Source organism: Phocoena sinus, chromosome 20 (genome assembly GCF_008692025.1).
Source record: "Phocoena sinus isolate mPhoSin1 chromosome 20, mPhoSin1.pri, whole genome shotgun sequence".
Taxonomy (NCBI): Eukaryota; Metazoa; Chordata; class Mammalia; order Artiodactyla; family Phocoenidae; genus Phocoena; species Phocoena sinus.
This window is the reverse complement of record NC_045782.1, coordinates 7585023-7606485: the sequence shown is the minus strand read 5'-3', so window position 1 is coordinate 7606485 and position 21463 is coordinate 7585023. Positions and strand designations below refer to the sequence as shown.

At 54.8% G+C, this 21463-nt stretch overlaps 1 protein-coding gene across 1 annotated transcript in view; it reads left to right on the top strand.

Annotated features, from left to right (window-relative positions):
- NTN1 (netrin 1) overlaps positions 1 to 21463 on the top strand; it is a 185510-nt gene that overhangs the window by 107827 nt on the left and 56220 nt on the right. The window contains exon 3 of the mRNA XM_032617341.1: positions 10370 to 10558. Within this exon, the coding sequence (XP_032473232.1) occupies positions 10370 to 10558 (189 nt within the window). The remainder of the gene's footprint in view (positions 1 to 10369; positions 10559 to 21463) is intronic.

Genomic DNA, 21463 nt, shown 5'->3' with positions numbered 1-21463 from the left:
AAGCTGATTCGGGGGATGGCCCTGTGCGGTCCCCTCGGGAGGGGCCGGTCGCCTGCACAGACCTCGGGGGAGAAAGCCACCAGGCCTCTCACCCTGTGACCTCGCATCCCGCCGGGGCCCCAGCCCAGCCCACGAAACGCCCCCTCCCGTCCGCTCACCATCAGCCTGTGCACGGGGATCCTGTTCATCCGCCGTCTCGCTGTGAACTGGAGTTCACATTTCTGCTCGCAGACCTCAGATGTAGTCCACTCCCCCATCCCCCCATCCCCCCCGCCCCCGCCGCCCCCGCCGCCCCCGGCTCCCGCCCCAGGCCCTGCTCCAGAAGCCCAGGAGGGTCTGGCTGGGTGGGGACGACAGCTCCCAGCAGCTCTTTTGTCTGCTGTCTTGACAAAGGGGCCGGGACTTTCCCAAGCCCCACAGGTGTGAAGAGCTTGTTACCCTGGTGTTTGTTCAGCCCTATTAGTGGCCTGAAGGACTGTTGACAGAGGGTCCCTTTGTGTGCAGGCTCGTCTAAAGCTCTCTAAGCCCTTGACAAACACAGGCCACTTCTCTCCCGGGACTTTATCAGGAACCATCTAAAGCCCTCCTTGGCTGCTAGGAGCTCCAGCCTCCTGGACGGACACCGGGGACTGGGTTTTGAAAGCATTTCCCAGTTTTTCTTTCCTTTTCATTTTTCCTACCACCTTGATCTACCTCTTGTCCATTCTGTTTCTGATATCAGAGATAAAGCACAGGTCTGGAGTCAGAGATTTTGTTTTCAAGTTGGAGCTTAAAAAAAAAAAAGTGTAGGGCTTCCCTGGTGGCGCAGTGGTTGGGAGTCCGCCTGCCGATGCTGGGGACGCGGGTTCGTGCCCCGGTCCGGGAGGATCCCGCGTGCTGCGGAGCGGCTGGGCCCGTGAGCCATGGCCGCTGAGCCTGCACGTCCGGAGCCTGTGCTCCGCAACGGGAGAGGCCACAACAGTGAGAGGCCCGCGTGTCACACACACACAAAAAAGTGTTGTGGCTTTGCAGGCCTTCTGTCTCCCAAGAGGAGGTGCCATCAAAGAGACTTCCATAGAGGTCGGTGGGCCCCTCCCTGTGAGAACTTGGCTTCAGGGGGGCTCTTGGCCACCCTCCAGGGAAGTTCCCTCTTGCTAACTACCCTCCTGGAAGTCTTTTCACCAAGGTCCCCCCATCAACCCACCACCCAACCCACATGCCCCGAAGTGGACCACCTTCTCCCTCAGAATGGTTTCCTCTGCCCAGTACCCTGGAGGTTCAGTCCTTCTGGGCCAGGTGGACAGCACTCCTATCAGCTAGTCCCCTTCTGAGGCTGCTCCCCTGCTGAAGGCCCCCATCATCTCTACCTTGAACTTGTGGAAATCTGCAGGATGACCCCTCAGGGCTGTGGTTCCATCATGCCCCATCTCTGACCTGCCCGCCAGCTGAGAATGGTCTTACTGCCCTTCCTGCCACCCTGCCACCCGCCCCACTCAGTCCCACGCCTGTGGCTAGTTTGCAGCTGGAGCACACTCGTCCTGAACTCCTGAAAGCTTCCCTGCTGGCTAGAATCTGCCCCTTATCTCCAGGAGTTTTGGTGTCACGCAGCCATAGACTTTTAGGGCCAGGAAACAACTCAGAGATCATCAGACCCAATGTCCTCATTTTCCAATGAGAACACGGAAGCTCAGAAAGGCCAAGTGGGCTCACCTGGGTGAGCTGCAGAGCCAGGACTAGCGCTTAGGTTCCAGCTCTCCCAAATCAGGTCCAGTTCTCTTGCTTCTCGTCCTTGCAGCCTTGTGATGTTGTATCAGTTGTGTGCCATTTGAGTTTAATCATAACTACACTCGCGTGTGAGACTCCAGGTCCTTGCCCTCACACATCTTTTTTCTCCTCTGCACGTTCTGGACCAGTGGTCCTCAAAGTGTGGCCCTGGGACAGGCAGCGTCAGCGTCATCTGGGAACTTGTTAGCAGTGCAGGTGTTCAAACCCCACCTACAGCCTACTGAATCAGAAACCCGTGGGCCTGGGGCTCAGCTGTCTCTCTTTTGGCAGGCAATCTGGTGATTCTACGCACCCATGTTTGAGAACCATCCCATGTTGGGGTCTTGGGAGGGGATTGGTGGCTTGGATTGAAAACCAGAAGTGGAGAGAAGGAGGAGGCAGGCATAGTCTTGAAAGAGTGAAGTGCAGTGATATCAACCCTATACCGGCTGTGCTTCCCAGCTCAGGCTGGCACATCGAAGGAGCTCTGTTAATATTCATTGAATGAAGAAATGAACAAGCAATCGTGCGAAGCGTGCAACGTCGGGGGGTATCATTGGTGGCCCCGTCTTATGCCTTGAGGTGTCACGTCTTCCCTCTCGTGTTCTCTCTGGGAATTCCCTGGAGTCCCATGGCGCATCCTCACCTCACCTGGGCACTGTCGCACCCAGCATGGACTTGTTAACTTTTCTTCTAGACAAGCGAGTTGTCCAGTTCTCCTGGCCATGTCTAGGTGGTGCATTCCAACACTGTTTCAGATTGAAGTTGACACTAGGCACTCCACAAATGATTGCAAGCCCTTGAGCCTTGGCTGGAACCAGATGGCTCCTGTGAGATGCTTCTAGTCTCTTAGAGGCCGTCCAGTCTCTCTGGCTCACCCCAGCTGGTCACCACTGTGTTATACGGGCAGCTGATGTCTCTGGTGACAACCTTTAAGCCCTATTTTCAGGGGAAAGGGGTAGTCCTTGGAGTGAAGTGACAGTGACAGCAGCATTAACCAGACTTTTTCATAATAGGTATCTCTGCGAGGGTGGGGACCACCTCTGTCCTGCCCACTGTTCTATTCCAACGCCTTGCCTGGTGCTTGGAACGTAGTAGGCGCTCAGTAAATATCGGCTGAGTGAATAAGTAAACCCATGAGCTACCAGATTTGTCATTAGTGAAATGAAACCTATAGTCGGGGATTTGATTGTTTTGCAGATCTATCCACATGAGCGATCATTTCTCTTATGCCCAGCTCACCTGTAAGACACGAAAGGGTAGGGCCCCAGAAATGCTTGGGTGAGTCCTGCCTCAGCCCCTATCCCAAAAGGAGCCCTCTGAGAGCCCAGTTCAGTGTCTGCAGGTGCTGGCGGGAGCCAGATGTGTGGGGAGCGGTGACATCTCAGCCTGGTCATCTCACTAGATGCTGAAACTGGGCTCAGAGAAGCCACCACTGGGGCGGAATACTTAACATTTATAAACAAGGGTCAAACAACTTCTAAATAAACAGTATATACCAAGTAGAGTAGCAAAATAATAAATAAAAGGAAATACAAACTGCCCCAAACTCTTAAAAATAACTCAAATATTTTTGTTATTCTGAACCAATCGTTTCAGAAGTCTCTTTTGAAACCAGACCTCTCCCCACTGCTCCATCATGTACGCCCCACCGTAAACTCTCCCCTTTACCTCCCCATGGGCTCTCTCTCCAAAGTGCCTTCCATTCCAACTGATTTCTTTTCAGTTTAGTGCCAATTCCACCATCCTTTGCTGCTGGCCTGTGGACCACCAGTGGCAGCGCCTGGATGCCTGTTAGAAATGCAGACTCCCAGGCCCCGCCCTAGCCCTTCTGAATTAGAATCTGCATTGGAACAGGTTTCCTAGGGGTCCCGTCTGCATGCTGCAGTTGGAGCAAGGCCTGGTTCTGTGCTCTGGTCTGTGCTCTGGTTCTCTTCTCAGGCCCTACCTTGTCCACCTGGTCCCAGCAGAACGGCCTTCCAACCGTCAGTCCCTACAGCTCTGGGCACAGTTGGAAATTTCAGGTCTACTGTGTGGTTACCAGACGGCTGTCCATCTCCCTTCTGAGGCAGAAGCACCCTGAGGGCAAGCGTCTGTCTTGTCTGCCGCCATATCATACCCTGCAAGCACACACCAGAATCTGGTCCTTTCATTTATTTTTATTTATTTTTTTTGGCCGCCCCGCACGGCTTGGGGGTCCTTAGTTCCCCGACCAGGGATTGAACCCGCCTCCTCGGCAATGAAAGCGCAGAGTCTTAACCACTGGGCCGCCAGGGAGTTCCCAGAATCTGGCCCTTTTAAAGGCTTCAACTGGTGTTTGTTGAAGAAACAAATGTCTGTCGCTCCCTGGGCAGCATTTGAAGCTGCTGAGTTTGCTCTCAGAGGCAGCCAAGGGTGTAAAGCTTTGCCTACTCTGCGGAGGGGATTCATGATCTCTCTAACCCAGGCTTTCTCCAACGTGGCACTATTAACATTTGGGGTGGGGTAACTCGTATGGGCTGTTCTGTGCCTGGTAGGATGCTCGGCAGCATCCCTGGTCTCTGTCGCTGAGATGCTGGTAGCGCCTCCTTTGGCAGTTGTGGTAACCAAAGATGTCTGTAGAGATGTCTGCTGTCAGATGTCTGCTGGGGGACGGACCTGCCTGTGGTTGAGAGCCGCTGCTCTAATCCCTCACCCAGAATGTTCTGAACATCCTGTGTGTGGTTGAGGAGGTCTTGTGGTCCTCACCCGGCAGCCACAGACCGAATTAGCAAAGGAATTGGTGAGAGAAGCGGCCCCTGTCCCCCACCCTGTAAGCTCCCGTCGTGTCCCCACCCGCCCCGGTGGCCTGGACTTGTGGCAATGCATCGCTGATCACGGTAGGTCTGAGAGCTGCGCTTACCCGGGCACTCGGGCAGCCCAGGGCTGGGGGCTGGTTTCTTGCCTACAAAGCCCCCAGGCCTGCAGATGGAGCAAACGTGGGCCAGTTATGTGGGGCGGTTCGGCTGCAGATATAGAAGTCCAAAGTTCCCTGCTGGGCGGCAGAACTAACCTGGGCGACCTTCTTGAAAGAAGTGGCCTAGAAGGCAGAGGAGAATGTTAGGATCGATCCTGTGTTCGGGGAGGGTGGGCAGGACCCTGCACCAAGCCCAGAGCTCTGAGGGGGCCCATTGCCCAAGGCCCGTCCTGTTCCAGAAGAGCCCCTGAGCCACATGAAGTTTAGGGGAGTCAGGACCCGAGTTGCTGAGAGACAGGGCCAGGATCCGGCTTAGCAACGCCTGCTGATTCTTTCTGGGCCTGGGAGAGCCCTGGCGGGATTTGGGGTTAGCTCATCAGGCCTTTCAGGAGAGGGCCAGCATCTGTGTCTGGTAAACTCATCAAACCAGTGGATGCGGATTCAGTCCCCATCGTGTACAGGGTCCCAGGAGGAGTCCAGGGCATCTTACTAACATGGCTTCTCCTCCTGCAGTCCGCTTGAGCAGACAGGAGCTAAATCAATGAGTTAAAGCAGCAGGACAAGTTTAAAGTAGTTCAAAGCAAAAAAAAAAAAAAAGTCACAGATGCCTCGAGACTGTGCCTTGGTGGAGGGTGTCATCCTGGCAGACCACACAATCCTCCATCTGTCCTACGTTTCTACCTATCTACCTACCTAATCTGTCCACCCACCCACCCGTTCATCCGTCCACCCATCCACCCATGCACTCACCCATTCATCTACCCATCATCCGTCTATCCTCCCACCCATCCATCATCCATTTATCCATCTACTCAGCCACCCACTCCCCCATCCACCTGTCCATCCATCCATCCATCCATCCATCTTCTCTCCTGCTTTCTTATTTTTGCACTCTCTCATTTGTATAATGAAAATATATCGAGGTCTGCTCTGGCCTGGAGGATATAAGGGCAGACACTGTCCCTGTCCTCCAGGAACCGACATGGCTGAGGGGAGCATCTGTCCCGTTTCATCTAAGAGCTGCTTCTGACAGTGCCCCTCCCTCCCCTCTGTGAGACTGGGAGTCCCCGTCTCCGTCACGGCCTGTGGCACAGGACCTGGCATGAAGCCGGAGCGCCTGCATGTGTGTTGCTTGAACTCCCTGGGGGTAGTGAGGGGGTTGGACAGTCCAGGTAGGTGGGAGAAGTTCGTAGACTCTCAAGGAATGGTGGTGACAGGCATATGTTAAAAGAAGACTTAAAGGATCTTTTGAGGGGAGAGGAAAGTCTCCTGGGCCCCTTTCCCTGCCAGGTTTCTGGTTGGGGGGATGGGGCGCTCGCTTCCTTCTCTCCTGACCCACGTTTTGCCCCTGGGTCTGCAATGCAGCCACACGTGATGTGTCCTTGGTGATCCCCACGTGACAGCTGAAGGGGAGGGCACAGAGCTTGGGGGCCAGGCCAGATCAGCTCCCTCTGGGTCGCTGGGAGACCCCTGGACAGGACGCAGCACCTCGAGGGGCTCCTTATAAGCTGTGCTGCCCTCTGCCCTCCCTTCTCTCCCGGGTTGACCTCTTCGTTCTCACAAAGCTGCCCTTTCCTTCCCGCCTTGAAATCTGATAATGAAACTAATACCCAATATTTTTGCCTCCAAGAGAGGCAGGAGATAAACAGGAAGGCGTGAGGGATTAAGGTGTCTTTCCAAGGAAGGGGCAGGGGACAGGCTGGGAGCTGGGCGACACCCTGTGTGGAGCCAGGGGATCCAGATGTGAGCTGCTTTGCCTGATGCATTTTTCCATTTGTGCAGAGAAAATAAAACAAAGAGAAAAGAAAACAAGCCGTAAAATACTTTGCAGAAGGCTGAGCGTGGGCTATTGCCACTGATGTCCCCTGACAGCTCCAAGAAGAGGGGGACAGGGCGGGGGCGGGGGCAGCCCTGTCTTTTGATGTTCAGCCTCTGAGCTTTCTTTTGTGTGACCAGTTGTTTGGGAAGAGCTTTTGCTGGTGTAAGGTGCATATGGAGGAGAGATACCAACCAGAGGTTCCCCCTGGGGTGGGGGAGGGGGGGTGCTGAGCTCCGAGGAGGGAATGGGGAACAGCTGGACTGACTTTACAGATGTGGATGTAGGCTTAGCATCTGCCTCCGAGAAGGGTCAGAAGATGCAGCTACTGAGGCCTTTCCTGTACCCGAAAGGCCTGAGGAAGTGACGCCCCGGTGATTCTTCCAGATCCCTGCGACTTCGGTCCTAGTAGGAGAGATCCAGATTCTAAGCTGTAGTCTAGGGCCAGCTGTTCCTTCCACTGATGTGGGTCCTTTCCTCTGGGGCAGTGGGCCAGGAGCCAGGAGACCTGGGTTCTTGTCCCGGACCCCTGTTTACTGGCTCGGTGGTCCTAGGTCGCTTAATCCCTCTGAGCAGCCCCCTCTCACCCTAGTCTGGCTGAGTGATTCCACAGTGACAGTGAACTTGCATCTTTCCCCGTGCTGGTGGGCAGGGCGTAGCTGAACTTTCTTTGCACCTGACTGAACTCAGCCCCTAGGGCTGGAGGTGATGAGGGGATACTTGTAAGGCTCTTGGGGGTCATTCTCTGGCTTAATTTGGCTCCTGGATGCTTCTTCCAGACTTCAGGCATCAGCTGAGATCTTTTCTCTTGTATCACACACAGCATCTCCTCCGGAGCCCTCATCCATCTCTGCTTGTAAACTGTGTGTGATTTGGAGGGTGATTCTAGGAAGAATATTTAAAGAAGCTTATCATAACAGAGAGAAAAATTCACAAAAGTAATATGTGAATAAGAAACGGGTAGAAATATTTGCAGCTCGGATATAAACAAGACAAATGGTTTTTAATCCATCGTCTATAAGAGCACTAGACATCGTAAGAAAAGAACCCACCTTTTTTGCAATTTGGGCAAATGGCATGAACAGGCAATGCATACACACACAAAAAGAAATATAAATAGAAAAACAAACACACGGAGAAATGTCCAGTCTCACTGGTAATCAAAGACATGCCACGCAAATTAAAATTGTGTGTGTGTGTTTTCCAGGTGAATGGGCAAAGGCTAAAAAAAAAAAAGAATGCTGATACCAAACGCATATTGTTATTCTCTTCTAGGGTGTGGAGAAATAGGAACTCTCATATCCTGCTGGTGGGAGAGTAAACTAGGATAGCGTCTCTTGAGGGCAATTGAGATCCCGAGTTGAGAACACCAAAATTTAACCTGGCGATTCTGCCCTGAGAAACTTACCGTACGACAGTCATCAGAGCAGAGTACAGATGTGCATGTTCAAAGGTGGTTACCACTGTGTTGTTTGTAATAGGGAAAAACTGGAAATAACTACCCAACCTGGGAAGACCGTGCTTTTAACTGCATCAGCTTGTGATTCCAAGGAGCCCATTTTGTGTATACATACAGTGGAGGACTTTCAAAACTATGAAGGACATTATCTGACATAAAAAAAAAATGTTCATCATTATGAGAAGATTGGCTTGGAAGCGAGAGGTACAAGTATGATCCACGTGTGTAGGAAAGAATTAAATGGCTCCGCAGCTGAGCAAATGTTAATTAAAGCCTGCAAGGAGAGACCCAGTATTAACAGCAGTTGGTGGAGATTTGAGTGTGGTGTTTTTTTGTTTTTTTTTTTTTACTTTTCTGCTTTTGTTTTTCAAGTGTCTGGTATTAAGCGTGTGTTTCTTTAACAATTACATAAAATGCGATTTAAAACAAGCTTAGCACAAAAGCAAGGGCAAATCGTGTTGTAGAGTGAGCGAGATTAGGCCAGATTTAAGCTGGAGGCATCCTGGAGTCAGAAGCCTAAAGGAGAAGCAGGGAACAGTGTCACAGGGTGATATGAAGAGGGCTGTGTAGGGGCTGTGATGGATCCCTAGGGAGCTCAGACCCCCCTGAGTGCAAGCCAGGCTGGCCGGAGGCGAAGATGGGCCTGGACGTGACATTGAAACCAAGACACGGAGGTTGAGAAGGATGCAGGCAGATGAGGAAGGGGCTTGAGAGCAGAGGGTCCAAGGAGGGCAAGGAACGGCATATGCAAAGCCACAGAGCGGACAGGTGAGGGGTCCTCACGCATGGCATGCTCCAGAAACTGACAAAGTTTGATACAGCTTGAAGCATAAGAGGAGAAAGGGGAGTGATCAGAACGACGGCAGAGGGGCGGGGGGAGAAGCAGGACCCGTTTATTCAGAGCCCGGGAGGCCGTGTTAAATGATTTAGATTTTATTCAGTGGGGAGCCACTGAAAGATTTTAGACAGGTGCTGGACATCTTCAGATACGTGCTTAGAACTCCTGCTCCGCTTACGGCGTCAGGAGCTTGGAGGGCTCAGCTCAGGTGACAGAGGGGCCAAGGCCTGATGGATGGAGAGCAGTGAATGGGTCTGGGGAAGGCGCCTTAGGGTCCACATAGAGTCCCCAAAGCAGAAGCCGGCAATGTGGATTTGGGAGACAGGAGCACAGAGGTGGGCACTGCTGTGAGGGGTGGACGAGGCAGACTGGGGACAGCGTCAGAGTAGAGGGAAAAGGGTGCTGAGTCCAGAGGAGCATGTGGGGAACAGGCAGAGGGAAGCAGGATTAGTCAGGAGGAGGGCCGGGGGGAGGATGCTAAGGGCCTGTCCAGAGGACCCAGCAGCCAGGAGCGTGGGCCACCACGCCGTGGGAAGTCATGCAAGTTGATGGTGGGAGGGGAGACGGTGCAGCGGGGCCCTGAGCCCTCAGTGGCAGGAGGAGGCGTGGGAAAAGGGGAGTCCAGCCCAGTGGCTGGAGCTCAGGGAAGTGGGGAGCGTGCGTGGGTAGAGGCGCTGCTCAGAAGCAGTGCAAGTGTCTGCTCCGGCTGCGGTGATAAGTTGGCAGCCTCCGGGGTGCTTAACCAACACACGTTTATTTCTCATAATTCGGAGGCTGGAGTCAAGAGCAAAGTGTGGGGTTGGTTTCTCCTGAGGCCTCTCTCCTTGACTTGCACCCCTGCCAGCTTTCTTTTATAAAAAGAGGACGCCAGTCACATGGCACCAGGGCCCACCCTTATGTCCTTTGTTTGTTTGTTTTGCGGTACACGGGCCTCTCACTGTTGTGGCCTCTCCTGTTAACGGAGCACAGGCTCCGGACGCACAGGCTCAGCGGCCATGGCTCACGGGCCCAGCCGCTCTGCGGCATGTGGGATCTTCCCGGACCGGGGCACGAACCGGCGTCCCCTGCATCGGCAGGGGACTGCGCCACCAGGGAAGCCCTTATGTCCTTATTTTAATGTAATCATCTCCTTAAAGACCCCATTTCCAAGATAGGTCCTCTACCAAGATGTCTCCCAATACAGCCCCGTTCCAAGGTTCTGGGGTTCGGGCTTCAGCACATGAATGGGTTGGGGGGAGACACAGTTCAGCCCACAGCAAGCAGGATTTGGGCACAAGGAGGATGCCAGCCGCATCCCCCAGCTCTGACTCGTGTGATGGGTGTGTGGGCCGGGGGGAGTGGGGATCCTTTGAAGGAAATGAACCCTCTCCACTGGAGAGGGAAGCAGCCGGCTGGCGACGGTTCAGGTACTGCCAGGTGGTCAATACCCGCTGATGAATGCAAACAGGGGAGCCAAGGAAAAAGCTCCCGGAAGAAAGGCTGTCTCAGGGTCGGCATTGGAGGAGGGGCAGCTGAGGGGACGGGGTCTCCGGCGCCCCTCCTGACTCCGCTCCTGACCCGCGTCCCTGTCTCCCGTAGCCTGTAACTGCAACCTTCACGCCCGGCGCTGCCGCTTCAACATGGAGCTTTACAAGCTGTCGGGGCGCAAGAGCGGAGGCGTCTGCCTCAACTGTCGCCACAACACGGCCGGCCGCCACTGCCACTACTGCAAGGAGGGCTACTACCGCGACCTGGGCAAGCCCATCACCCACCGCAAGGCCTGCAAAGGTAGGCGGGGCGGGCCTGGGCCGCCCCTCCCTCCCCCCCCCCAACCCTTCTCCTCCGGTGTTTCTTTTTTCTAGTCCCCACGCTGAGATCATCTCACGCACGCACGCACGCACGCCTCCCAGGTATCTGGAGGTGTAAGTCGGAACAAAGGGGCAGTGGAGAAACGGCTCCGGGAGAAGAAAGGAGGTGGGGTCCCCGCGAGGGTGCAGGGCTCCCGGGCCCCGCCCCGCCCCCTCCGTCGGCACAGGTGTGCCGCATACCACAGGGCGGGGGGTCATGTTCAACGGGCTTACGGTCGGGCACAAAGGACTCTCTTTCACCAAAACCAAGCAGATGCATTTCTTTGGATGTGTGCGCACCGCTCCCCCCGCCTCCAGCCCCCAACACTCACACAGATGCGCACCTTCACTGTGATGTCGGCACCTGGGGGGCTGGGGGGGGCGGGGCTCAGAAGGAACATTTAATCCACCTGCAAATAGTTTCACTTCTCAGGACAAAAAATTAAAGGGAGATGGGGGACTCTATTTTTTGTTCACTGAAGCAAGCAGTAATGTTTTAACTTTTTGCTGTTTGTTTTCTCCCACTAACAAAAATGAAGCGACGGTCAGATGACCCAGAGGAATTGATAAAAATGCCAGGGAATTTACTGACATTGGGGGAGGGGAGAAGTGCTCTCCCCCCACCCCCATTTGCTTTTGGGAATTCCAGGAACCAGGACTCTCCGGGTCCGTGAGGCCTAGCGCCACGGCTTCCTGTGAGCATGGCTTTCTGAGAACACATTTATCTTCTAGGGCTCTTGGGCCAGCAGCCAGCATGGCTGGGGTCCTCACATGGGTCTGTAAAGACCCTGACACCGGAGAGACACAAGCCACGGGAGACTTATGCCCAGAACATGACCTGCAGCAGAGAAACCCTCCTATGGCCACTGCTTAGCCTTGGATGAAGCCAAAGTACCGTCCTCTTAACAGGAAATCCACCAGATGTCGGGCACTTGTGTGCAGGACCGATTACATAATTCGTGGGCCCCGGTGCAAAATGAAAATACGGGGCTTCTTGTTCAGGAATTGCTAAGAATTTCAAAATGGCAAGCAGAGTTTCAACCAAGCGCGTGCCCTTCTGAGTGTGGGGCCCACGAGCCGGCCCTGCTTGTGCAGGGCGCTGGTCTCCAAAAAACAGGTTCCCAGTCTGTCTCCTCCTAGAGAAATCCCTTGGATTCCAAATGAGCAGAGATGAATAGGATGGCTTCCAACACACAAGCAAGCTCTCCTTCCAGATCCGTGGGCTTAAGGCTGCCTCTGGTGGTTGCCGAGAGAAATTTAAGCGTAAAGGTAGCTGGGCTGTTTCCACATTAAAGAACAACTGATCAGGTGAGAATCCCCCAGGAGACTTCGAGCAGGGACTGAGAAAGTGACCTGGGCAAAGGGAATCCAAGAAACGTCTACGGTGGCAGGAAGGCAGGGGCACCATGGAAGGAGGGCTTTGGGTTTTCAGAGAACGTAGTTGGAAGGTAGCCAACGCCTTGTGCCCAAGTTGTTTGTTGTCTCTCTTCTACTGAAGAAATTGAAGTCAGGGTCTTGTAAACAACTGGTTGCACAAAGATTTCGTGGGGATTTGGCCAAGAAAATTTAATCAACAGGGGCCAGTCGGGTGGGCAGCCCTGGGCCCGCAGATGAGAAGGTCTGGGCTGTGTCTGGAAAGGCAGTGGTCACTTCCTGCCATACCAGTTTCTTCTGTCAGAGCAGGAAAGGCATGTCCCCTGGAGGGTCAGGAAGGAGCAGGGCCTTGGTCACCTTGCCATCTGCCTGCTCTCCCTTTCCTCTGTTGCCGTGGGGAGGGATGAGAGCCGTGTGTGGCCCTTCACTGCTGGGAGCCAGCCGTCAGGAGGCCACGGGGTCCTGGGAACCTGCAGGTCATCCTGCAGGGCTCTGCCACTCTAGTTAAATGGTGTGGAGCTGCCGGCTTCCTTTGCTGGTTTCCAGGGGGGACAGATGCAGGCAGATGAGGGTGTGGTCCTGTCTCATTTCAAATGCTTTGGCCAGCCTCGGTGGCTGGGTCCTTTCTCCCAGCCCTGGACAGCAACTGCTTTGGTGGTAACGCTGGGAGAAGAACCCATGGAAGAGGAGAAAATGTGAGGATGGAATCTGCTCAGAAGGACACTTACTTATCCTTCTGGGGAAATGTGGCAGGAAAGGGTGGGACTCTCAGTTCCTACTGATTGGTGAGGAAAGACAGTGCTTCAAAGATTCTGCCTCCTGATTGGTGAGGCAGAGCATTGCCTGAAGGGCCCTGCTTTGTGATTGGTGAGAACATACAATGCCTGAAAGATCTGCTCTCTGATTGGTGAGAAGAAGAATGTGACCTGAAAGGTCTTGCCATTTCATTGGCGAGGGGAGTCATCTGTTGAAAGTTCCAGATCTTTCCCCTCAGCTCTTTTTTTCCTGGTGTCACCCCCTTAGGGGATGTGGGAACTTTGAATCCACAGTTCCCCCACCAAAGAAAGACCCTGAGATCTTGGTGGGAACCAGCTGTAGGAGTTCAGATGCTGGCAGGGGGATGTGTACCCTTGAGATCTTCAGACAGGTGTCTCTCCATCACTCCGCCCCCGAGGAGTCCACTGTCTTGTCTTCCCAGGGCCGGATGGTTTAAGGAAATGGCTCCCTTAGTGGAAGCATTTGGTCCCGGCATGGTTTGCTCTCAGGGGCTTCCAAAATCATGGAGATGTGGAGTCACCCCCAGCCCTGGCCCCATTGTAGCTCTCGGGTGAAGGCTGCACTTCTTTGCTCTGTTTCAGATGCATTTCATGGGGGAAATGGGACAAACCAGCAGTGCCTCTTGACTCAAGTTGGCCGTTGACCTGAGGGTGCTTGGGAATGGCTATTGGGGCCCCTTTACCCCCACCCCCCACCCGACTTCCTAGGGTCTGGGAGGAGCCCCGGGCAGGGGCTGAGGCCACCCATACACTGCTGGTGATTGGCTGACTCCCGACCTTGTTCAGTTGAGAGCAGGGTGGACCCAGACAAGGACAGCTTGGAGCAAGGGTATTCCGTCCCAAACGTCATTATGCCGTTCCCCCATTTGGGAAGTTTCATAGCAACAAATTTGCGGGGTACTTTCTCCCCTCGCCTAGCTTACCAGACTGGGGCTGGCAGGGCCGGTGCACACAAAGGGCTGTAATCAACATGCCCAGGGAGCAGGCAGCTGCCCTCTCCGCTATTCAGCGCGATTTCACAGCACTGGGAAGGCCTTATTATGGCGTGGGCTGTTGTCCTATACAAAGTCAGGCGAGATGAATTTCTCCCCTTTCTCTGCGGAAGGGTGTGTGAATGATACTCGTTCTGGAATCTGTCAAAAGATAGGCGGTTTTGTTTACCATTTGTCGTCTTTATGGACTTGGGGGCCCTTTCTCTTTAGAGCCGGCCAAGAAGACGCTACCATTTAACCATTTCGGCCATGCCTCCCTTTAAACGCTATTAATTTATCATCTCCCCAAACCATCTGTGATGGATAAAGACATTCCAGGAGGCTCCCGTGAACCGAATTGTGATGAGAATGAAGAATTACCCACCGCATCTAGCGCCCCCGCTCAGAGCGGCCTGCTTCGTTTCCTCGTTGACCTGCCCCCTTCAAGTCCACGGTCACCATGGCTGATCGCAGGCTGCTAAGAGGTGCCCGAGTCCTCAGAAGATGCGGGTAGCAGTGGGCAGAAGCCTGAGATGGTCCACACCAGCTTTGCCAGGGCTTGCTTGCCGCTCCCATCCACCCCTGTTTCTTCCAGCAGCTCTGCCAAGGGCTGGGGAGGAATCGATCATTTTGGGCCACGCCCTGGCCTCCCCAGCCACTCTGATGTGTAGCCAAGGCTGAGAACCAGGGCGGTGGGAGAAAAATGAGTAGAGTGACCTGCTCTTGTGTTGAGAAAGGGGATATTCACAGGTGACCTAGGATTTATTCTTTAGAGGGGAGAGCCTTATGTTTTAATGGCTCTCTTGATGAAAACTGGGCAGAGGGGGGGTGTGTGTGTTTAAAATTGTGAAAATTTAAATCTTGCTGGTACGGCTGGGAGCTTAGTTATACAGTCTGATGCTCCAGTGTCCAGATGAAGGCTGGGATTGGACAGTCATTACTGCTTCATTGTGTGTGTGTGTGTGTGTGTGTGTGTGTGTGTGTGTATACATGTGTGTATGTCTAGATCTGGTGGTCTGAGGATTTAGTCACTGCACAGCTAGGAACCTGGGACCTCCACCCCTTCCTGACTCTAAGCTAGTGTCCATGCAGCGGACAAAAGCCTCAGAGATGCCCTTTCGATGTGTGGGCTCCTCGTCACATTTCCTTTTCCTAGTATCATCTTGGGAGGTATAGGGAAAAGCCTTGGTCATCTTGGCAGGAAGGTTCTCAGTGGCTGGAGCGGCTCCCAGCTTAGAGGGCAGGGACCACAAAGCCAGCACCCACAGCGAGAGAGACAGTCAGAGGAGAGGAAATCCTCATGGAAGGGCTCAGCTCCAGCTGTGGCCTGTGTTGGTGCAGCCTTCCTTGTTCCCTGGGAACGTGGGGGTCAGAATCCTGATCTCCAGATTTGCTCCAGGCTCAAAGCCCGGAGAGTATCACGCAAGTCATGGGACCTCCCTGGACCTTGGTCTCCTCATCTATGATATCATATTCAGATTTACGGTCTCTGAGCCCCATACAGCTTTGACATTCCACATAACACATCCTCTTTTTTTAAAAAAAAAAATCATAAATTAAAAAAAAATTATGGGTCCCTGATCCAATAGGACAATGTCTTGTGTAAGTGAAGTTTGTGACCCGGGAACTTGGAAAAGCTGGCAGAGCCAGGAAATCGGGTGGAGGTGGTTTTCTCCTAAGGTCTTTACAAATGAAGAGAGTCTCCCATCTTGTGACTTGGCCCTTGTGGTGCCCTGCTCTGAAGTGGGGTCTTTCAGGCCCAGCCCTCCGTCTCATTCCCCTGGGCCTACTTGGCCAGTTTCTTCACCTCCCTGGGTGTCAATCTCCTTGTGTCTGAAGCTTGCTCTCATCCTGATTTTACATGAACTCTCCTAGAGGATGCCCGGGGTCCCCGGTCCGAACAGAAAAGCCTCCTGATGTTTGCAGGCCCCCAGTTAACAGGGGCATTTTTACTTGGGAAATACCTTCTGCTACTGAAAGAGCAGCAGGTTACCCCAGCCACGGGCTAGGGATGAAGAGCTTTTAAAAGCATGGAACTTGGAGTTATTGAGACCAGGGTTCAGATTCCACCTCAAGGCAAGGTATTTAGTCTTCGGTGCCTCAGTTTTCCCATCTGAAAATGGGGATAATAATAGTCCCTCCTCCCTCTTAGGGTTATGGTGTCGATTAAATGAGATGATGCAGAGGAGGTCCCCAGCACATGGCGTGCACGCCATACTGGTGAGCTGTTATGATTATTAGTACAAGAGGAGAAAAAGAGAGTAACCAGAGCCCCTGCCATTGCCAGCGTGCACGCCGAGTGGATGGAGACCATCCCTTTGGCTCCCCGTGGCCTTAGTTCTTTCGGTGAGTGTGGTGCATGGGACAGCCGGCCCCTCTCCCCTGAGAGTCTCAGCCCTGGGACACGTGCACTTGAAGACCGATTCCCACCAGACCGGGCAGGGCCCCAGGCATTTGCCCTAACGCCGTTGCACACCCTTGATAAAGGATTTACACGCTTTGGGAGCAAAACTGGCAAACGACTGGAACGGCAGAGATGGGTGTCCGGCAGCCAGCAGGCGGAGGCCCTGAGCGGAGAAGGTGGGGAAGGGCTGTGTGCATCCGGACGCGGTTCTGAAGGTGCTGCTAAGAAAGACCTGCCGCATCTGAGGGGCTCCCGATGGGTCTGGGGCTGAAAGGTGGATGCGAGGCCCGAACTGGTCCTCACTGTTGGTCATCAGGTGCTCCAGCACCTCCCCCACTGCATTGTCCAGCCCCTGCCCGCCTACCTGAGCCTGTGCATGCAGACCACACACACACACACACACACACACACACACACACACACACACACACACACACGGAACGACCTGTAGGACCTGTGCCTTTCGCCTCAGCTGTAAATCAGGTGCAGGAAGACTATAGTTAACTACATCACGGAGGGTCGTAATCCAGTTCGGGATGATGGGGCTCCCCCTTTCCACTTCCTGCCGTCTGCACCTTGATCTGAAAGAGAGGTCGTGCAGCTTGAAATGTTTCTTCTTTTGTGCCTCATTAGCAACTGCTGGGAGAAAGAAAAGCAGAGCCTCGGAGGAGGCGGACCCAGACAGCTGAGATGAAGCTTGTGGATTAATCTGTGGATTTAAATTATCCTCGCCCCCTCATTAGCACGGAGAATTTAGGAGTGGGGAGTGACCTCGGTTGTGAGGGGAAGGTCTTTGCTTTGTGCCCCTCCTACTTTCCTCCAGAGTCACAGGGTCCGTGAAACGGCCTCTTCCCCACGGAGAGGGCGGCACATTGGCTCTGAGCGTGTGCGTTGATTCAGCCCATGTTCATGGATCGCCTGCTCCACGTGGAACTGGGGGTACGGTGGTGACCAGGACAGACACGTACCCCTGGAGCTTGTGTTCTGGAGGGAGGTTGACGATAGAGAAGAAGAAGTAAGCAGAGGATGATTACAGACTGTGGTGAGGTACATGGAGGAAATAAATAAGGTGGAAGGAGAGAGAGTAACTGGCGGCAGGGGAGGGGAGGGGGAAGCTGCTCTACAGGGCATCCCGGGAGGACCTCTGGGGATGGGATGGACTTTGAGATGAGACCTGGGGTGTGAGGAGCAAACAGCCAGGGGGGCACTGAGGGAGGAGCAGTACCATTGCCTGGAAGCAGGTGAGGGTCGGAGGGCTCTCTGTCAGAAGGGAGGCGACGAGGGCAGAGAGGAGGGGGCCCGTTCCAAGAGCAGTGGGTGCCACTGGGGGGCTGAGGATCAAGTGACTGGAGTGATGCGTCTGGCTTACCTTGTAAGAAGCTCCTGCTGTGAGACACGCCGCAGATGGGAGAAAACATTTGTGCATCGCATATCCGACCAAGGACTTGAATGCAGGCTGTGTAGAGGACTCTCAGAACTCCACGATAAGACAACCAACCACTGAGCTAGAAAGGGGCAGAATACTTGAACAGCTACTTAGCAAAGATCCAGGGATGGCAAATAAATACCCAGACCATCATCTGTCTGCATTAGGGAAATGCAGATTAAAACCACAGCGAGATGCCACTACCCGCCTATTAGAATGTTGAAAATAAAAAGTCCTGACAGTCCCAAGCACTGGCGCGGGTGTGTAGCAACCGGCACTCTCGCACACGGCTGGGGAATTCAGAATGGCACAGCTGCTCCGGAAAACATTTGTCAGTGTCTTACAAAGTTAAGCATAGACCTGCCGTAATACTCAGCAATGCCTCCCCTAGGCATTTATCCCAGACAAACGAAATCTGTGTTCACACCAAAACCTGCACATGGATGTTGATAACAGCGTTATTCGCAACTGCCAAAAACTGGAAACAACCCAACTATGCTTCAGTGCGTGAATGGACAGCCAGTGGTGCACCCGTACCGTGAAATCCGACGCAGCAATGCAAGTAAACGTGCTGTTGACTGACACAGCAACATGGACGCATCTCAAATTCGTTGGGCGTAAAGGAGGCCAATCTCAAAAGATTACCTACTGTGTGACCTCACCGAACATGCGGTACCTCCATATATTTTACATAGGGTACATCCCGGAATAAGATGGTCTGAAAAGCTGTAGGGATCGAGAATAGATCCTGGGCTGCCAGGAGTGGGGACGGGGGCCTCACTGCAAAGGAGGGGGACGGGGGATGCTTGGGAGACTTGGGCTGTTCTGTGTCCTGAGTGTGGTAGTGGCTACAGGACCCTGTGCGTGTGATAAAGCCCGTAGGACTGGACGCCACAGAAAGCGAACTTGACCGTGTGTGAATGAAATGATGATGATGATGATGGCGATGACGAGCTGCTTCCGTAGGGCCCTGTGATGCTGACTTTGGACCTCCTGGTCCCCTGTCTCCCATTCCTCATGGCTCTGAGCTCACAAAGGGACCAGTCCCCCTGGGGTCAGCATTCACTCCTTCTCCCTGCCCCGCCCCCAGCCCGCCTCTCCGAGCCCCACCCACTGTCTGCACCTTACCCGAGTCCCTTCCCTTCGGGAGTCCCCAGCCATCTCGGCCAGCCTCCACGTTGCTCTTCTCGGGGTCCATCCTCTTTACCCTACTGGGGAGCGGAGAACACCCCTTAGTGCCTGACATGTGTCCTTCCCCCAAGCGCCACCTCTGGGGGGTCCCACCAGGCTTCCCCAAAGAGGCCCAGCACACATGCAAGAGACATGGGAAGCCTTTGGATCTGGACTTGATTTTCTCTGAAGATTCTGGCCCTTTCTGTCTTCACGCACAAACCCTCACCGGCACAGAGCACGCTGCTCTCCCTTCCCCTCCCCCCACCTCTCCCCCCCCCCCCCCGCCTCCCCCCACAGCAGCAGGAGCTCAGCCTGGTCCACGTAACAGGGCCCCGCCCGCCCCCGCTTTCTTTGTGGATGGTGTCCAGGTACACAGACAAGTGTCACTCCAAGCAGAGAAGGGTGTTTCACCCTAACCCAGTGCCACGGGCAGAGGACGACCTCGGGCCTGTAGGCTGCAGACCTTGGAGTCCCAGGGACCCCCTGACCGTCTCTAACGATGCTCACTGATGGCAGTGTCCCCGATTCAGGGCCGGGCGGTTTCTCTCCCTGACGCTCTCCTCTGCAGCCCCGAGGCCTTGTGGGCACTGGAAGGGGCATTTCCGTCAGACCCTGGCTGGGAAGGGCTGCATCCAGCACCTGGCGTTCGGCACTTTCTTCTTAAAGGACGGGAATGGCAGGCTCTCCGCACGCACGGGGCGGGCGAGGACGAGGCCGCCCATGGGCAGGGCCCCTGGAGAAGCTCACGGTGCAGCCTCGCTCCTCTGACCCGGTGCCAGCCTCCCGCTCAGCCTGGGCACCCAGCACGCTCCCCGCCTGAGGCCCGCGTGGGCCGCCCTTTTGCAGATGGCCCTCAGGTGGATGGGTCAGTGAGGAACTGTTGTGGGATCTGAGCTGGGAGGGACCCTAGCCGTCACGGAGGTCCTGATATCTGCTCCGCCGGCCTGCTGGGGTGTCAGGGGCCCTCAGAGACGCGGCCTACCTGGAGAAAGCTTCCATCCCCCAGCAGAGGCAGCGACTTCCACAGGGGAGCCGAGGCGTGACAGGGCCCCCAGGCTGGTTGGTCGAGTGGCAGGACAGTCTGCCTTCTCCTGAGGCCCGGGACGCGCCTGGGCCGAGCCCCTCGGGAAGAAGACGCTTTCCTGAGGCTGCACACAAGCTGTGAGTGTGCTCAGGGGTCCAGAGCAATGTACCACAGGCCTGGAGCTCAAACAGCAGACATTTATTTCTCACTGCTCTGGAGGTTGGAAGCACAAGACCAAGGTGGCCGCAGGCCTGTTTCCTCCTGAGGCCTCTCCTTGGCTTGAAGACGGCCGTCTTCTCCCTGTGTCCTCATGTGGCCTTCCCTCTGGGTGTGTCTGTGTTCTCATCTCTTCTTGCGAGGACACCAGTCATGCTGGATTGAGGCCCACTCCAGTGACTGAATTTTACCTTAATCACCCCTTTAAAGAGCCTGTCTGAGTACAGTCACATCCTGAGGGACTGGGGTTAGGACTCCAACATTTGAATTCTGGGGGGGGACATCATTCAGTTCATAAAACGAGCTCACAACTGGCTGGAGGCCTGGGTGGTGGCAGTGAAGACATCTGAGGTGAGGTTCGGTGCTGTGGTGGTTTTCTCTCCCCCTCCTGTCTGGAGCTGCTCCAGAGGGTCTGGGTGCCAGGCCCACTCCCCTCTCCTCCACATGCATGTGTCCTGGGATCACTGCCATTTGAGGGCCCCTGGAGCCGGGTCCTCAGGAAAAGCAGGTAGATGTCCTGATAGGAACCCAGAATGGGTTTCCAGAGCCAGGGCTTGAGCTGCAGTGGAGAGGGGCCAGCCCCAGGCATGCCTCTCCTCCTTATGGGAGCTGTGGGCCTTCAGGGATCCAGGACAGAGAGTGTCAGAGAGAGCAGGAAAGGCAGCTGCTCGGGACCAGCAACCAGGGATCAGAGCTGAGAGGGACCCTGGCCATCACGGGGGTCCTGATAACTGCTTCACCGGCCTGCCTTCCAGGTCAGCTTTGCAGGGGCTCTCAGCAACCCTGATACACTTCTCATAGCTGACGACCCGAATCTCAGAGAGGAGATTCTGGCCCAGTGCAGCAGGTCATGGTGTCGGGTGGGGTGGCCCATGGGTGTGGAGGCAGGGCCTGGTGTGTGCCCGCCAGCAAGAGCATTTTCCTAGACTCCTGGGCCAGGACGCTGCAATGGACTGTGGCAGTCGGGGTGACGGGCCCAGGGGACAGGCCACTGCCCTGGATCTTAGCCTGTTGAGTTGGAAGCAACTTTAGTGCAAGTTATAGACCTCCTGCCTTAGAGATGAGTCACCCGAGGCTCAGAAAGAGTGAGGCACTAGCTCAGGGTCACACAGCATTACGGGCAGGGCAGGGTCAGACCTGGGTCTCTTGACACTCATCTGAAACCATCTGTGTGTCCTGAGCTGTCCGTTTCTGGCCGATGACCCAGAGCAAGGACAGTCTGTGTTCTCCTCTGTGCCAGGAGGCCCTCCAGCCCACGTGTTCGTGAGAAACCTAATCCGGCCACCTTCTCAGGGGCCTGGGCTTCCGCTTGGTCTCACCTTCCTCTTCATGGAAAAACCCTCCAGTAGATTGTTTCCCAGGACCAGGTGCTGCCTGCTGCGTGCACACGGGTGACCTGCCGGGGAAGGGCCTGACCTCCTCTGTAAAGGAGTTGCTGACTTCCCAGGAAACGGGAGTCACCAAATGGGCTTCTTGTGGCAA